General features: G+C 42.0%; 2 protein-coding genes across 4 annotated transcripts in view; both read left to right on the forward strand.

Moving 5' to 3' along the window:
- The window catches only part of LOC311321639 (uridine-cytidine kinase-like 1), a 47321-nt gene extending 44101 nt beyond the window's left edge, over positions 1 to 3220 (forward strand). Inside the window, exons 15-16 of one of the 2 annotated variants that reach the window (XM_084453642.1) lie at positions 1100 to 1186; positions 1809 to 3220. In XM_084453642.1, the coding sequence (XP_084309768.1) occupies positions 1100 to 1176 (77 nt within the window). In that variant the 3' untranslated portion in view covers positions 1177 to 1186; positions 1809 to 3220. Of the gene's footprint in view, positions 1 to 1099 lie in introns of both variants that reach the window. The other variant, XM_084453641.1, reaches the window with a different exon arrangement.
- Positions 3221 to 3613: 393 nt separating this feature from the next.
- The window catches only part of mpv17 (mitochondrial inner membrane protein MPV17), a 57385-nt gene continuing 42002 nt past the window's right edge, over positions 3614 to 18996 (forward strand). The window contains exons 1-2 of one of the 2 annotated variants that reach the window (XM_084454199.1): positions 3614 to 3919; positions 5087 to 5171. In XM_084454199.1, the coding sequence (XP_084310325.1) occupies positions 5099 to 5171 (73 nt within the window). In that variant the 5' untranslated portion in view covers positions 3614 to 3919; positions 5087 to 5098. Of the gene's footprint in view, positions 3920 to 4374; positions 4513 to 5086; positions 5172 to 18996 lie in introns of those variants that run through there. The other variant, XM_084454198.1, reaches the window with a different exon arrangement.

The following is an 18996-nucleotide window of genomic DNA, read 5'->3' on the forward strand; positions in this document are numbered from 1 at the left end:
CGTCTGAGTCTAGACAGCAGGGCTGAGGCAAGCCTGTCTGACTCAGCTCCTGGGGGGGCCTGGAGGAAGGCACAGTAGAGACTCTCGCACTCCGCATCCCAGCACCGTGTGTAGCTGTTACGACGTCCGCGTGGGATGGATCTTTTGGCCACTTTCACCAGTACGCTGCAGAGTTCCCGGTACGCCTCGTCCACGTTGTTGGTGTGAGGTCACCTTGAAAAAGACACAAGTCCAAACGTTGGTGAAGTCGCACCAAATGAAGTTTATGATTAAAAGATGATCTGTGTGCTCCAAGACTCCCTCTTTTCATACTTTTAGTCCTCTCTGTGAGCACCGGACATCTAACAAAAGAAGGCTTAATGCAGGCACTCCGAGCACTGTGGTGGGAGGCACCTCGTGGATCTATGGGTGAGGAGTTGGTAGCATTTCCAGTTGGCCTCTCAGAAGTTCCATTGCTTCACCGGCTCGCTCGGGATTAGGTCCATGAGTTTAGGCATGGTTATCAGCGATGATCGATGTTGGGACCGCGGGAACTTTCCTAGCACGTGTCTTATCAGGGAGCCGATTATCAACGCCGATGCTCGCGAATGCCAGGTCAGGATTTGTCCCAGTTTTCCAGCGACCGGAGACAAAGCTGGCTGTGGTGCCCTTGGGATCATACAACAGGGCCAGGCTGTTTTCAGCTGCCCAAGCAGCCATGTTTTCTCTGTCGGATGTATTGGTGCTGTACCTCCAATCCTCGGGCTGACAATTGAAGTCGCCAGCATAGAGACAGGGGTGGGGAAATACTGGGAGGTGCGCTGGTGTGATTCGCAAGGGCAGAGGCTTGTAGACGTTGACGGTTTTAAAGACGGCAATGTCCACGCACAACCGCTCAATCTGTGAACCAGTCGGGGATTGGTTGGCGAGAGTCCAGTTCTCTCCTCATCTCTCCTGTCTCCACCATCTATCTCTCCTAATCTCTCCTGTGCCCATCATCTATCTCTCCTAATCTCTCCTACCTTGATAGGTGTACATTGCCTCTTGAGTGTATCTGTCCTAAAGGGGGTCATTTATTAAATATGACAAAATTACTGACTAGTCCTCTCCTCCCCTCTAGGAAACTTTGGGGACCGCTACTTTGGGACAGACGCTCCCTCAGACTGGTATGAGAGCGATGAAGGGATGGACTACTAGAGGTCAGAAGGTGAAGAAAGAAGGATGGATGGAGGGAAGAGGAGAGGGAAGGTCATCACGTAGTCACGCTTTCCTCTGAAACAGCAGATCAAAGATCAAGGCCTCCTTTCCCTCTGTTGCCCTCTTTCTCTCTCTCTCTCTCTCTCTCTCTCTCTCTTTGCCATCTCCTGCCCTCCTGGGCACCACCCCTGAGCCCTCCCTCACCCCAAAGGTCAGATGTCATAGGTCAGAATGCAGCCTGTCCTCCTGAGTAGGACTGTCACGTTAGCGTAGCTTTGCCAGCGGTGCCCTTGTAGAGCCCATGCAGATAATTTGCTGTCTTTTCATCAATGATGAAATACTTGATGAGTCATTAATAAAATGATCATTATGTTTCTTTTTTTAAATGGGTTGGTTGGGTGTGGTTTGGAAGTGAGGGAGAGATGCGTCTCTCTGTCACATTCTAGGACTAGGTCCTTGTAAGGACAGTTTGTTAGTGGAGAGGTTTGTACAGATCTGGATACAGTAGGTAGCTTTACAATCAATGTATTAACTTAAGTTTTAGGACTGGTTCTAATATGTAATATAATAATAACTTAGTATTAGGCCTAGTTCTAATATGTAAAACATTCATCCTTCTCTCCTCTCTTCAGGGGAATAACCTGCCTAACATCACAGGGTTGGTCTAAACAAGCTTTTACACTGCATCGAAGTCACCAATCAAGTCATGTCAGATCATTGGGAGAGGAGGAAGATGAGACTTTAGGGAGGATTGAAGTATTGAAACAGGCTTGTCTCTCACCTCTGTAGGCATTATGTACCGTCCTCCACTGCGAGGTACCTGATGTCTGTCTCACGCAATATCTACTAAAGGTATCTTTGCCATGTTGTGGTTGAAAAAGATTGACTTGAATTTAGTGGAATTGTTTAGTACTTAAGAGGCCATCTTGAATTAAGGGTTTCTTGAAGACTGGTCTCATTGAGCCTCTGTTTGGTTTTACTGATGAAGACAGTACTGTATGTATCTCACCTTGCAGCCATTTCCCTGGGTTTTATACTTGAATGAGTTTATTTTTAAGTGTAAATTATGTCATGAAGTGTATATTGTATGTTTTTTGTTTAAATTGAGAAAGAAAACTTGTTCAGCAAGACTTAACATGTAAATTGCCACGATCTAATAGATATTAACCCTGCAACAAAGCGTGATCTGATCTAGCGGAGGAGACGGCGCAGGGTTGTCCATTCTCTGACTGCCAGTGTGCTCGTATAAAGCCAGTGTGCTCGTATAAAGCCAGTGTGCTCGTATAAAGCCAGTGTGCTCGTATAAAGCCAGTGTGCTCGTATAAAGCCAGTGTGCTCGTATAAAGCCAGTGTCCTGGCAGGTGTTCATCATGTTTCCTAGCCTATATAGTCTCACATTACCACACACACAAAAAACCTTGAAGGTTCAGGGACTAAAGCATGTGTACTGTACTGTATGTGCGTTCAAGATTCAAAAAGATGAGTCTTCCCTCAGGCTTATTAGATAGATTATTTATCCCCAGGGGGAATTTTTGAATTTATTTAGACAATGATGGTGAAGTGACAATTAATATCTGTAGATCTGATTCTTGATTTGAGTGAACTAGGAATAAGGACTTGTCCGGAAATGCAACTGCCATAAAATGGTGTTTTTGAGAGAAGTGATTCTAGTTCTGTTTGGGTGGGCTTCCCAGACCCAGATTAAAGCCTTAGTCCTAGTCCTAGACTAAGACACATTACTGTTAATACTTGTTACCTGAGAACTGGGTCTGTTGTGTTTAACTGGACTGTCCATGGCGTTGGTTACTTTACTGGTCTGTGTGGTTCACACAGTCTGGTTACATTTTTTTATGACAAAACAATTTTCCATGAATCTGAATCTTTTTTCCTTATGTGGATTTGAAATCTAGAAAGTGAAAACGTGTAGACAGGGTAATTGATCAAGAGAGTGAATGCATTTGTTTTCAGCGAATGACCCTGATTCAAAAATGCAGTTTCACACACACAGCAAACTGTTATAATTTCCTAAATAATAAAACAATAAGAACCGGAATGACTATTTTTATTTACAGTTGACATTTGTTATGTTTGTGTGTGTCTGCACATGTGTGTCTGAAACAGTGTGTACTGTGACCTCATCCACAAACAAACACAACTGTTTTACTTCTCCCACCTCCTCCCATTCCTGAACGGTTGTTTGGTTTCTCAACACCAAACAGCCCCTCCTGCTGGGAGACGAGCTACGAAGCATGCATGTGGACGCTGCCCCTGGTGACCTGGTATACTGACCTCCTGATTGGCAGAGCACAGTACAGAGGCGTCCGGGCTGTGTGTCAAAAAGAGAGGTCACTCGGCAACACGGGCCTCACACTATACCTCCATGGCCTCACAAGGGTACTGTCCTGGCTCCCTTCCTGGACCTCATACAACTCGGAGAGGCGCCATCTGCAGATGTTCTCTACTATTGTTGGATGTGTAAGAGGAGGACAGGAGGTGTATTACAGAGGTCTCGTACAGGACGTTGAGTGGCGCACGCAGAACCACTTACAGCTTAATGTCCACTCTAACAGAATCAAACAAAAGTAGCCACTCGTGATGAGCACGTTTTGTTTGTGCCACCAGAGGGCGACATATCCCGTCTGCTGTATGGATGTATAGGGTCTGCTGTGTGTTTACAGTGGAAGTGACGTGGTAGTTACGTGTTCCACAGCGTGGTGTGTCTCATTCAGACCGGAGGAAGCAGGTAACTAACTCAGCATGTACGAATCTAGCATCCTCTAACCACTAACCAACAATAAACTAGACATACTGTAACAACTAGCCAACAACAGCCTAGATATGGCAGTGTTTTCAACATTATAACGACAGGTCTGCTGTATCGTTGTGCAGTCATCTGAGCTACATTAGACTTGGTTGCGAATGATCGACTTTTTCTGTAACATTACAGTAACGTTAACGTTACGATGGGACCATCTCAGAACTCCCAAGCTGATCAATACCGACTACGTCTGCTTTTCCCTTTGCTTTAGCTGTAAAAGACTGACACGGTCAGCTCGCCCTGCTGTAATGATGGACGGTGTGAGTTTGACATGTGACTGTTATCAGAAAGCATCTAGAGTCGGCGCGTTTCCAGCAGCTTCTAACCAGAGGATTGATAACGTTAATGATTACAGCCAGATCACATGCATGTGCTGTAATCGGAGGTCATGCTTTAATGAAGCAACAGTACTTTAACTGTGTGCATATGCAGGGCTGTCAACTTCCAGGGTTTTGCTTAAGCGAGATTCTAGAAAAGGGGAACTAACACCACCCCCCTCAAACAACAGCAACCTCGAGGTATATTTTTAATCATTTTTATTAGGCCTAGACTGCAAATCTTTAGTGTTAATATTAACTGTAAATTAGAAATTACACACGAAACAGACATGCAGGATTTCTCCTCATTATTACAATTATGTAATGACTGAATGTCTGACTTCAAAATTTATTTTAAAACCTAAGTAATTCTGACCCACTGTGACAAATACATTTCCAATAAAGTCAGGGTGGGACTGTAATGTAACAGCATTGTCACACACACACTCTCCGACCCATTGGCTTATAACTGGTGCAGTGCCCGTGGAGTCATCGTGGTCTATCTATCTAAAACTGACATTTTGGCTCCTGAGCCCCAAAGTCCAAATGAATGGAGGTGAATGGGCAGGGTCTGTTTGAATGGAGGTGAATGGACAGGGTCTGGCCTGGTTGATGTTTGTCATGATAGAATATGGATCTTCAGACTGGCAGCCTTTCACATGCTATGCACACAGGTGGGGCCCAGCACCACACGGCCTGCTGGAGTGTGAAAGCCAGCAGACCATCAGTGAACTGTTCTGTTGTGACTGTGTTCCTTACTGCATGTGTGTTCCAGAGAGGAGGGAGAATGGCCGGCCTGTGGAGATCCTACCAGGGCCTGATGGCCAGGCACCCCTGGACCATCCAGATAGTCACAGCCGGTGAGAAATACGTCTCTACCTCTGTAGTGTGTAGTCTAGTAACACATACGTCTCTACCTCTGTAGTGTGTAGTCTAGTAACACATACGTCTCTACCTCTGTAGTGTGTAGTCTAGTAACACATACGTCTCTACCTCTGTAGTGTGTAGTCTAGTAACACATACGTCTACCTCTGTAGTGTGTAGTCTAGTAACACATATGTCTCTACCTCTGTAGTGTGTAGTCTAGTAACACATACGTCTCTACCTCTGTAGTGTGTAGTCTAGTAACACATACGTCTCTACCTCTGTAGTGTGTAGTCTAGTAACACATACGTCTCTACCTCTGTAGTGTGTAGTCTAGTAACACATACGTCTCTACCTCTGTAGTGTGTAGTCTAGTAACACATACGTCTCTACCTCTGTAGTGTGTAGTCTAGTAACACATACGTCTCTACCTCTGTAGTGTGTAGTCTAGTAACTCATACGTCTCTACCTCTGTAGTGTGTAGTCTAGTAACACATATGTCTCTACCTCTGTAGTGTGTAGTCTAGTAACACATACGTCTCTACCTCTGTAGTGTGTAGTCTAGTAACACATACGTCTCTACCTCTGTAGTGTGTAGTCTAGTAACACATATGTCTCTACCTCTGTAGTGTGTAGTCCAGTACACTAGGGTTGGGCAATAGGACAATGGCATTGTCTGTCAACAATAATTGACAGCCATCATGGATGGATATTGACATGGTGATGTGACAGACGATATCTAGCCTATTTGAATGACGCCCCAAAGTTGAGCGAAGTCGGTGAACGCAGGATAGCAGACGTGCCAAATGTATTTGCAGATTGAATAGCCTATTTCAATAAGTAGGAGGTAATCAGTTTACAGAATGCACGATCAAGGTACTAGACCAACCCAAGAGCACTAAAGATCAAGATCAAGGTAATAGACACAAGCCCAAGAGCACTAAAGATCAAGATCAAGGTAATAGACACAAGCCCAAGAGCACTAAAGCCGCACTACTGTAAAAGTTTGGATGGGGGTTGGGGGGACTACTCTGTTATGATCAAACATACATTAGTAGAGCGAGTCGGTCAGTGCATAACAGGGCAGCGTACAGCAGATAAAGGCTAGGCTAGCGTCCAGCAGACATATTCCATTTGATAAAGGCTAGTGTACAGCAGATACAGGCTAGGCTAGTGTACAGCAGACATATTCCATTTGATAAAGGCTAGTGTACAGCAGACATATTCCATTTGATAAAGGCTAGGCTAGGATCATTTTCAACTCGTGCATTGAGGTTTAGGGAACGGTTAGAGTAGGCATATAGTATCTTTGTTTGTCCATTTGTGCATCGGTCAGGACTGTAACACAAAATATTTATTTTTCTCATTGCCAATAGGCTACGTAATATTTCTTTGCATGCAAAAAATGATACTAGTGCATTTTACTCAGGGACCCTTGTCCTTGTCTGAGCTTGAGGAGCTTCCTTGCTGTATCTATATCCTACATGTTATGATTCTCATACTGTAGTTTGGTGTAGAGGTTAGATGTTTTGTGTGTACAGTTATTAGTTATAGTTGTTGTATTATATGTTATTTTAAGATCTCTGCATTGAGAGGATGGCAAGCACGCACATTCAGAGAGATATTTCTGTCGACCATTGTTCAAAAATGTTGCAGCGTTTTGGACGTCACTGGCATCATGTTGCCATTACGGGATTTGTTCTTCTGTGCGTATTATTATCAGAATAATCTGTATTATCAGCAGAATAATCCCTGCCGAGCTGGGGGGTGAAGTGCTGACTATGACCAGCGCTTTGATGTTCATTTTATGTCTATATTTATGTGAAGCACTCCGTGCATGTAATTCCCTGTTGTTAAGTACATTGAGTAGGGATGGGAATTGATAAGATTTTAGCGATTCTGATTCCATTTTCGATTCTGCTTATCGATCCGATTCCTTATCGATTCTCTTATCGATTCTCATTGGGCAAAAAATAGTACAAACAGGTTTATACATTTTCTTTTATATATGTACTACTTTGAACAGGCCAATTACAGTGCTGTTTTTTAGGTGTATTCACCTTGAACCAGGGTTATAATAGTTTTGCTTTTTTCATTAGTTTTTATTTTTATATTGTTTTAACTTTGTGTTCAATTTCAGTTTAGTTTTAATAAGTTTTTAAAGCAGATTTGCTAGTTAAGTTTTTTTTATTTTTTGACAATGCTTAGTTTTAGTTTAGTTTTTATTAGTTTCAGTATTAGTTTTAGTTTTTTTTTTCTGAGCTAGCCTCGTGAGACCATCCTGATCTCGTGAGCTCATGCTGTTTCACTCTGTGCAAAACAAACCATCTGGCGAATGTCAGATTACTTCTGGGCAGGGGCACAACTAAAGAAATAATGGAGGATAGATTTAATATCCACCCAAAATACTAGGCTTATGTATGAAATGAAAAAGACTAAAATTAAGGACATTTTCTCTACAATTTGTTTATTTTACTTTATTTAACACAATACAGTTTTAGTTAGTTATCGTTTTTTTGTAAAGCCTATTTTTTATTTTTTATTTCAGTTAACTAAAATGTTTTTTCAAACCTAGTTTTCATTTTTTAGTTAGTTTTCATTAACTATAATAACCTTGCCTTGAACTAAAAATAAAACTGACATAAACAAATCAGTATTTTTTTGGACCGACTACCACCAGCCTGACTCGTCATCTGAATGTCATCATCTAAATTACATGGAAGGAAATGGAGATTATTCATATAGTGAAAGCTGGTTTACCCAATTAAACAAATGGGCACTAACACAATAGACAGGGACTCTGGAGGAGTTTACCTTTGACTACACTAACGTTAGCTGCGCTGCTGTCTTCACTCTGGAGCGCATCAAAAATGTGACATTCCTGCAAAGTTATCGCATGCTGTGTGGCCAAATGTTTTTGCATATTTGTAGTATTTTCCCCCTTTGATGATATTGGTTTTTGCAAGCATTGCAAGTGGCCGTGTTGTCATCTTGTCGCGTGAAATGTAACCACACTTTCGAACGTTTATGCCTAGACGACATGGCTGGCTTCTTCTACCGCGGTCTAATAAAACAAAACAAGGCGACGTGTCACATGCGTGTGACGACATTGCGCATGCGCATCAACGACAGGAATCGATAACGGAATCGTTAAGGATTTTGTCTTACGATTCCAAGGAATCGATTCACTTTTTTGTATTTGCTATATCAACAAAGCCTTCTTCTTCTTCTATTATTATTTTTATTACTATTATTATTGTGATGAGAGAGCGAGCTGATGGACTTTGGCCTTGACACTTCAGCCACCGCTGAGTCTCTGGACAAGTATTTCCAAACATGAAAACTATGGCAGTGAATCAGAGTCTGGTAATGATGAGTTTGTAATCCTGATAGTGTATTCAGCCTGTTATTTTGACTATTTTGGTTCTTGAAGTGGTGTTTTTATAGTGAACTTTTAACATTGGAGTCAACGGGCACTTCTGCTGTGTGAATAAAGCAAATAGGGTTTATAGTCTCTTACTCTATAGGGTTTATATAGAGTCTCTTACTCTATAGGGTTTATATAGAGTCTCTTACTCTATAGGGTTTATATAGAGTCTCTTACTCTATAGGGTTTATATAGAGTTTCTTACTCTATAGGGCTTATATAGAGTCTCTTACTCTATAGGGTTTATATAGAGTCTCTTACTCTATAGGGTTTATATAGAGTCTTACTCTATAGGGTTTATATAGAGTCTCTTACTCTATAGGGCTTATATAGAGTCTCTTACTCTATAGGGTTTATATAGAGTCTCTTACTCTATAGGGTTTATATAGAGTCTCTTACTCTATAGGGCTTATATAGAGTCTCTTACTCTATAGGGTTTATATAGAGTCTCTTACTCTATAGGGTTTATATAGAGTCTCTTACTCTATAGGGTTTATATAGAGTCTCTTACTCTATAGGGCTTATATAGAGTCTCTTACTCTATAGGGTTTATATAGTCTCTTATTCTATAGGGATTATATAGAGTCTCTTACTCTATAGGGTTTATATAGAGTCTCTTACTCTATAGGGCTTATATAGAGTCTCTTACTCTATAGGGTTTATATAGTCTCTTATTCTATAGGGTTTATATAGAGTCTCTTACTCTATAGGGTTTATATAGAGTCTCTTACTCTATAGGGCTTATATAGAGTCTCTTACTCTGTAGGGTTTATATAGAGTCTCTTACTCTGTAGGGTTTATATAGAGTATCTTACTCTGTAGGGTTTATATAGAGTCTCTTACTCTATAGGGTTTATATAGAGTCTCTTACTCTATAGGGTTTATATAGAGTCTCTTACTCTATAGGGCTTATATAGAGTCTCTTACTCTATAGGGCTTATATAGAGTCTCTTACTCTATAGGGTTTATATAGTCTCTTATTCTATAGGGATTACAGTATATAGAGTCTCTTACTCTATAGGGATTACAGTCTCTTACTCTATAGGGTTTATAGTCTCTTACTCTATAGGGTTTATATAGAGTCTCTTACTCTATAGGGTTTATATAGAGTCTCTTACTCTATAGGGCTTATATAGAGTCTCTTACTCTATAGGGTTTATATAGAGTCTCTTACTCTATAGGGTTTATATAGAGTCTCTTACTCTATAGGGTTTATATAGAGTCTCTTACTCTATAGGGTTTATATAGAGTTTCTTACTCTATAGGGCTTATATAGAGTCTCTTACTCTATAGGGTTTATATAGAGTCTCTTACTCTATAGGGTTTATATAGAGTCTTACACTATAGGGTTTATATAGAGTATCTTACTCTATAGGGTTTATATAGAGTCTCTTACTCTATAGGGTTTATATAGAGTCTCTTACTCTATAGGGCTTATATAGAGTCTCTTACTCTATAGGGTTTATATAGAGTCTCTTACTCTATAGGGCTTATATAGAGTCTCTTACTCTATAGGGCTTATATAGAGTCTCTTACTCTATAGGGTTTATATAGAGTCTCTTACTCTATAGGGTTTATATAGTCTCTTACTCTATAGGGCTTATATAGAGTCTCTTACTCTATAGGGTTTATATAGAGTCTCTTACTCTATAGGGTTTATATAGAGTCTCTTACTCTATAGGGTTTATATAGAGTCTCTTACTCTATAGGGCTTATATAGAGTCTCTTACTCTATAGGGTTTATATAGTCTCTTATTCTATAGGGATTATATAGAGTCTCTTACTCTATAGGGTTTATATAGAGTCTCTTACTCTATAGGGCTTATATAGAGTCTCTTACTCTATAGGGTTTATATAGTCTCTTATTCTATAGGGTTTATATAGAGTCTCTTACTCTATAGGGTTTATATAGAGTCTCTTACTCTATAGGGCTTATATAGAGTCTCTTACTCTGTAGGGTTTATATAGAGTCTCTTACTCTGTAGGGTTTATATAGAGTCTCTTACTCTGTAGGGTTTATATAGAGTCTCTTACTCTATAGGGTTTATATAGAGTCTCTTACTCTATAGGGTTTATATAGAGTCTCTTACTCTATAGGGCTTATATAGAGTCTCTTACTCTATAGGGCTTATATAGAGTCTCTTACTCTATAGGGTTTATATAGTCTCTTATTCTATAGGGTTTATATAGAGTCTTACTCTATAGGGTTTATATAGAGTATCTTACTCTGTAGGGTTTATATAGAGTCTCTTACTCTATAGGGTTTATATAGTCTCTTATTCTATAGGGTTTATATAGAGTCTCTTACTCTATAGGGTTTATATAGAGTCTCTTACTCTATAGGGTTTATATAGTCTCTTATTCTATAGGGCTTATATAGAGTCTCTTATTTAATATTATTTCCATTTACAGCACTAATATCAGTGCCACAGATTCATGTGACACAGGGACACTTTTCTCACATAGACCAGCAGCAGCCAGGGGACAAACACAGCCCTCCTCTGGGAACACAAGTCCCCAAAGAGGATCTCTCCCTGAGAATCTCTCTCTGAGGATCTCTCTCTGAGGATCTCTCTCTGAGAATCTCTCTCTGAGGATCTCTCTCTCTCTGAGGATCTCTCTCTCTGTGAGGATCTCTCTCTCTGTGAGGATCTCTCTCTCTGAGGATCTCTCTGTGAGGATCTCTCTCTGAGAATCTCTCTCTGAGGATCTCTCTCTGAGAATCTCTCTCTGAGGATCTCTCTCTGAGAATCTCTCTCTGAGGATCTCTCTCTGTGAGGATCTCTCTCTGAGAATCTCTCTCTGAGGATCTCTCTCTCCCTGAGAATCTCTCTCTGAGGATCTCTCTCTGAGGCTGTCCCCTGCTGGGCTGACCGCAGCCAGGCCTGCTGTCCCCAGGTCAACTCAATCCCAGAGAGTGTGTTTGTTCCCAGCGTTTACAAACACCACCCTGTTTACAAACACAAGCCTGTTTACAAACACAACCCTGTATTCCTGAGCTCTGTGGAGATGAGCGTCCCTGTCCGGATGGGCTGTTTGTCTCTCCCCTCCTCTCTCCTAAACCTAAAATAGAAACACTGGCTAGAAATTGGTTGTTGTTTTTTCCTGTTAATTCAAGGACAGTGTAGCTTGTGGAGGACATGTTGCCTTTTTGCTTGCTAACACAAGATGGCAGTGAAGAACAATCTCCTGGGCTTCACTACAGAGTAATATCTATTGTCTGGGGTGTGCAGTCTGCTTAGTGCTGTTTCCAAACTCTAATCTTTTTTAGCCGCCATAAAGCTCGGTCGCTCGGCACAAACATGCACGCTGCAGCGTTGACACTTATGTAATGAAGATTACTGACTGGACTGACTCACCATGGTCTTGTTTCCTTTTGGTGGATGACAGACAGAGATAGAGTCTGTTTTGTGATTGAAATTTAGACACAGGCTATGTTGATATAGTCTGTCTCTGTGTGTGTGTGTGTGTGTGTGTGTGTGTGTGTGTGTGTGTGTGTGTGTGTGTGTGTGTGTGTGTGTGTGTGTGTGTGTGTGTGTGTGTGTTTGTGTTTGTGTTTGTGTGTGTGTGTGACCCCATGGTATTTGTTCCCATTTTCCGGCCTAGCTCAGGAAGCATAGTTGTCTGAGAATCAGAAGGTTCCCGGTCGAATCCCGGCTCCTCCTGTCCACATATCAGTTTCCTTGGGCAAGACGCTGAACCCCAAATTGCTCCCAGTAAGCAGGTTAGCACCTCTCATGGCAGCTGCCGTTGTTGGTGTGTGAATGTGTGAATGAGAGGCCTTCATTGTAAAGCGCTTTAGATAAAAGTGTGCTACTAAGTGCAGTCCGTTTACCGTTTACCATGTACTCCATTCACCATGTCACAGTGAGCAGAGCACAGACACCTGGGGGCAGCCTGCCAGCTCTACCCCACATCGCAGCACTTAGTCTGGGGCTCGTCAGCCAGCCTCCACTTGCTCTCTTCTAAGGACAAGACGGGGGTAAGACGGTACGAGGGGCCTCCTTAGCGAGTTTGAACCAAGCTCATAGCATTCTCTTTGTGCTTTATCAAGATCTAATCTCCTAGTGGGACCTAAGAGAGCAGGTGAGAAATGCAAGAATATGGACGTGGACCTGTTTTTGTGTCTCATCTGTTGTTTTCAGACGTTGGAGAGCAGTTTGGCGTGTTTTGTAACATTTTGAGTGTTTTGGTGCGTGTCTTTTTGGTGGAGTGCTCTCAGACACGTTATGCAGACAAAATAGTTCAACTTTTGACTCAACTTTTGACTTTTTCTTCAAGTTCTCCACTTCAGAAGAAGAGAAAGAATACGTTTGAGGATATACGGTCACGCAAAGTGAATGAGTCCCAGGTTTTATTGAGTTTAGTTTGGTATCCCAGGGTTTGAGGAATCAGGCCACACTAGGCAGGCACTAAACTCCATTTCTGAACGTTTCCCTTAAAGTACGTTACTGTGTGTGAAAAAGTTATCATGAACTTGGACACGGTAAGTCTGTGTTTACTGTTATTGTGAACAAAGTCTATGTGTTAACTGTGTCCAGGACGTGTTGGTGACGGCAGCACCGCTAGTCAGAGACGGTCACGGCAGCCTAGAAGACAGCAGTAAAAACACATCAGATGACATTAGACCACCTCCTCTCCTTCCAGCTGCTCTTTATGAGTTCTTCTCTGACATTTGAAGGAAAGATCAGAGTACACAGAGCGCTGTCCTCAGCCTAGACGAGCGGTACTGTTAAGGCACTCTGTTCCTCTGTAAAGAGTGGGGCAGCGACAGGCCGGTGCTGACCTCTTGTTGTAAAGTCCTCTGATTCCACAGACACACTGAGGTGTGGGGGTCAGCATGGGGGCCAGGAGGGTCCTGTGGCTGTGCCGTGTGCGTGTGTGTGCGTGTGTCACAGAGTGTATGTGTGTGTGTGTATGAATGCGCGTGTGTGTGTGCACGTGTCACAGAGTTTGTGTGTGTGTGTGTGTATACAGTATGTTTGTGTGTGTGTGTGTGTGTGCACCACAAGGTGAGTGATTTGGAATAAGGTCTGTCTCGTCTTAATAGATTTTATTCTTTCTCCATCTCCTCTCTCTCTCATCACTAAATCTCTCTCCATCACTACATCTCTCTTTCCCACTGAGTGTTTGTTCTCTCCATCCTACTCTTCTCCCTTCTGCAGCAGAGGTGGGCGAGGCTCCGCGGCCGTGTGTGTGTGTGTGTCTGTTTGTGTGTGTGTGTTTGTGTGTGTGAGTGTTTGTGTGTGTATGTTTGTGTGTGTTTTGTGTGAGAGTGAGTGAGTGTGTGTGTGTGTGTGTGTTTGTTTGTGTGTGAGTGTGTGTGTTACTCCAGGCCCTTCTCTCCGCCCGCGCCAACACAGCGCTCTGACATCACAACAACCCGCAGCAGCTCAAAACACACAGGCGCTCATTGCGCACCCCTGATGGTCGCCTCTTAGTCATGTCTGTCTGGCAGCACCCTGCTGCGTCTGCCCTGACCAGCACAGAGATCTCCAGCTGAGCTCTGACCAGCACAGAGGGATGGGATGTGTGCCCGTGGAAGAAAGTACATGTATAATAAATGAGGCCAGCTGAAGTTTGAGGGGGAGATGGGCAGCCTGACTCTCAGACTGAACTGCCATTTCGTTTCACTTCATTATTCAGTCTGAACATTTCAGCCCTTTTCTCAGACGGCCGTTGCCGAAGAGGGAGTCCTCAGCGATGAGTTCATCCCCCTGACCAATCATGTCACACAGTTTAATTCTGTCACCAGATTCAAAGAATGCTGATTGGTCTGTTTGGAATTGCAACCAAGAATCACTCTGGACCAGAGCATTTCCAGACCCTGAATGGCATTTCGAAAGCCAGAAATGGTGCTCAGAGAGCACAGACCTTCACCCATGAATGCATTTCGTTATGTCGAGAGTGTTATGCCAGTCCAAACCCTGTCTTTCTGACCTTCCCAGGTCGAGATATAGGCTTTTCAATTCCCCCCACTGACAATGAATGGGGGGAATTTTTCACTCCTGAGTCTATGTCCAAAAAACGAATGGAGATGAATGGCTGTCCGTGTTTGGGCGGCTCCTGGACCCGTCCCGTGATTGGGATTCTAAGTTGGCCCATGCTGCACACCTCCACAGAGTTTCATGAAAATGAATTTGTGATTAAAGTGGGCGTGAAATTCAGGGGCTGAAGCTATGTTAGGAGACAGAGTGTGTGTGTGTGCGCGCGCGCGCGTGTGTGTGTGTGTGTGTGTGTGTACACATGCGGGTATGAGTGTGTGCGCCTCTTTTGTGTTCATTAGACACACTGGTGTTTGAGACTGATGGCTTCACTGCCCAGACCTGCAGGTGAGACCTGTCACTCTGAGGGATGTTTTGAGAATACAATTGCCTAAATAGTGTTCTCTGGAAATATGCTAGAATATTCTTCCTTGGTAGAGAGAGAGAACTCATCTGTTTTTCTGTTATGAGCCCCAGGAAGGCAGGCAGGCAGGCTAAACAGATAGATCTGTGTCTCGTCTGTTGTGTTCTTACAGATGAGTCTTCCAAATGTTCACTGTTGTAGGCTGGCACATGATGGTACTTAAAGCATACTGCTATACTGTAGTAGTAGAAATCACTGTTTTCACAAGGATATACATTCTAAAAGTGTTAAATCTATGCTCACGTGTACCGTGCTATATATATGTATATATACACAGTACATACAGTAGCACTTTGTACTATTCAGTATGAAGGGCTCTTAATAAATAAATATTATTATATAATCAAGTCTTCTGTTTTCACATGCATTCATAATTTTCCGGACCTTTCAGCTCAGCCTCAGAGGCAGAGTGGAGGATCAATGTCTCTAGGACCAGCCTCGAAGGAAGAGTGGAGGATCGATGTCTCTAGGACACACACACACACACACACACAAACACACACACACACTGACTGACTTTGAGATTCTCTTTGAGATTGTTTTACAAGAGTCCCAGCCATAGTAGCAGCACCAAACATTCGTTTTAGAAACACAATCAACATGGTATACGTACCGTATGTACCTGGTTAGATTAAATCAACATGATATATGATATGTACAGTACCTGGTTAAATTAAATCAACATGGTATATGGTATGTACCTGGTCAGATTAAATCAACATGGTATATGATATGCACCTGGTTAGATTAAATGAACATGGTATATGGTATATACCTGGTCAGATTAAATCAACATGATATATGATACGTACCTGGTTAGATTAAATCAACATGGTATATGGTATATACCTGGTCAGATTAAATCAACATGGTATATGATATGCACCTGGTTAGATTAAATCAACATGGTATATGGTATATACCTGGTCAGATTAAATCAACATGATATATGATACGTACCTGGTTAGATTAAATCAACATGGTATATGGTATATACCTGGTCAGATTAAATCAACATGGTATATGATATGCACCTGGTTAGATTAAATCAACATGGTATATGGTATATACCTGGTCAGATTAAATCAACATGATATATGATACGTACCTGGTTAGATTAAATCAACATGGTATATGGTATATACCTGGTCAGATTAAATCAACATGGTATATGATATGCACCTGGTTAGATTAAATGAACATGGTATATGGTATATACCTGGTCAGATTAAATCAACATGGTATATGATATGCACCTGGTTAGATTAAATGAACATGGTATATGGTATATACCTGGTCAGATTAAATCAACATGGTATATGGTATGTGCCTGGTCAGATTAAATCAACATGGTATATGGTATATACCTGGTCAGATTAAATCTATATGGTATATACCTGGTCAGATTAAATCAACATGGTATATGGTATATACCTGGTCAGATTAAATCAACATGGTATGGTATGTACGTGGTCAGATTAAATCAACATGGTATGGTATGTGCCTGGTCAGATTAAATCAACATGGTATGGTATATACCTGGTCAGATTAAATCAACATGGTATATGGTATATACCTGGTCAGATTAAATCAACATGGTATATGGTATATACCTGGTCAGATTAAATCAACATGGTATATGGTATGTACGTGGTCAGATTTAGGCAGTGGTTGGTCAGGTTCCCCTTAGATAGTAGAAAGCACCACCTGTAGTGTGGACACATTCATTGAAATAACATGGAACAAATTCTATATTCTATTCTTTCTACAGCTATATTGCCGTATGGCCTTTTATCGTCCTTCCGCTGTGTTGTTACCTTCAAGTTTTCAGTCGCGTGTGTGGTCAGGCTCTTTTAGTTAGTTTGAGAATTTGTTAGTTAGCAGGATTACGCAAAAACTATCAGACCAATTTTCATGAAACTGTGGAGGAATGTAGCATGGGCCAAGGAAGAACCTATTACATTTTTGAGCAGATCCGACTCATGGGGCAGATCCACAAATTATAACAACTTGGAGCGAAGCCAGCTCCCTGTGTGGGGGCGCTAGAGACACAAGGTTTGGACTGGGGGGTGCGGAGGGAGAGTCCAGACACCCCCATCACAGAGCCGCCCAAACACGGCCGCTCATTCACCAACAATCGCCAGGTAAAAATAAGCAGGTACATGATAATGGAAACAGCTCTGTCAAATTGAACAGGGGATTCATATGAAGCTGAGTGATATACAGGGGATTCATATGAAGCTGAGTGATATACAGGGGATTCATATGAAGCTGAGTGATATACAGGGGATTCATATGAAGCTGAGTGATATACAGGGGATTCATATGAAGCTGAGTGATATACAGGGGATTCATATGAAGCTGAGTGATATACAGGGGATTCATATGAAGCTGAGTGATATACAGGGGATTCATATGAAGCCGAGTGATATACAGGGGATTCATATGAAGCTGAGTGATATACAGGGGATTCATATTGCAGAGATAGAAATGGTTATCAGTCAGCTGGCTATCAGTCAGATTCCTTTTGATATCAGTGTTTATCAAACGCCTCTGGTTGATGCTTGAATATCAAGAAATGCTAGTTGTTAGCTTTAGGAGAGTGTGGTATGCCTTTTATCAGTGGTGTTCCTGTTAACGAACAGGTCACATATCTAGGGATCATAACAAGAAAACAGCAACTCCGAGGTTCCTTGAACTTTAACCCTGTTATCGAGAAGACTAGGAATGAACTAATCAATGGTTGCAAAGAGGTCTTTCTTTGTCAGGCGGAGTGTTACTGGCGAAGGCAGAGGGCCTCTCCAGACTCTCCTATGTAGCTTCCTCTCTTCACCGTGACTGTAGGATTTGTACGGCTGTTGACCAGATGCTTTCTAACTTTGTCTGGAAGAACTGTACTCATTACACCAGGAAGTCAATAGTCATGAATGCTTATAATAATGTTGGCCTTAATTTGATTTCTGTACTTTAAACCTTACTCTTAAGATAAACTGCGCTAAATATTTTCTGAAAAACCCAAATTTGGAACTTTATTCCTCATTGAAGCAATAACTCATGAGAGGGCGTGGTATATATATACCACGGGTTGTGCTGCGGTCATACGGTCATGTCGTCGACCAGCACAACCTGTGGTATATTGGCCATATACCACAACCCTCAAGTGAGTTATTGCTTTTATCAGGCATGCAAACTTGTCACCCTTCGGTGAAATTCGCCGATTAGAATTCAAAATAGGTAACTTACGTGATTCGTGCAGATCCGATGAGAAATGTTTTGTGTGGGGGGGGGGGGGGGGGAGTTGAGAGCCTGCCTGTCAAAGCGACGTACATAGAAAGACAATAAATCTGTGAGTGTGGACATTGGGATTGGGCCAATGGAGCACAGAAATCTGATACTGTGGATGCGTGTTTGGATCTGTATGTGCATGCATTGGCAGTCAGTAAAAAGGCAGCAAGCGAAATTGAGCCAATCAACTCGCTAGTCACAGTACAACGCGAGCCCAGTTTGTAACGAAACAAGCTTTTGCCACAGTGCTGCGTGGAGGTGCGTGCCAGCATCAAACCTACATAGAGAAAATCAACTGAAACCCCCAAAAGTAGCCTACCTGCCAGCCCAGGGGCATTCCCCTAAATGTAGTTGGTCGTCATATTCATTCATTTCAAAATATACGTTTTATCCCCCCCACTTTTTCTAATCTTAAATGATAACGAGCAAAACCTGGTATGGATTTTCAGAGACTTTGCTGTTCTCCCACAATTAAAGTGGAATGGATTCATTTAGAGATGTACTCGTCTCTGTATGTTAAAGTTTTTTTCTTACAGTACCACTTCGTCAGGTACTGTAGGAGTAGGACTAGCTAATTCACTACATGGACTAGTAGCTAATTCAGCCCATTAAATAGTTGTGGTGGGGCTGCCATTTTGTTAATTTCCTTAGTAAATGTGAGCATATTATAGGTATCCTACATTGCACTTAATATGGTAAAT

This window comes from Borostomias antarcticus (genome assembly GCF_949987555.1).
Source record: "Borostomias antarcticus genome assembly, chromosome: 19".
Taxonomy (NCBI): Eukaryota; Metazoa; Chordata; class Actinopteri; order Stomiiformes; family Stomiidae; genus Borostomias; species Borostomias antarcticus.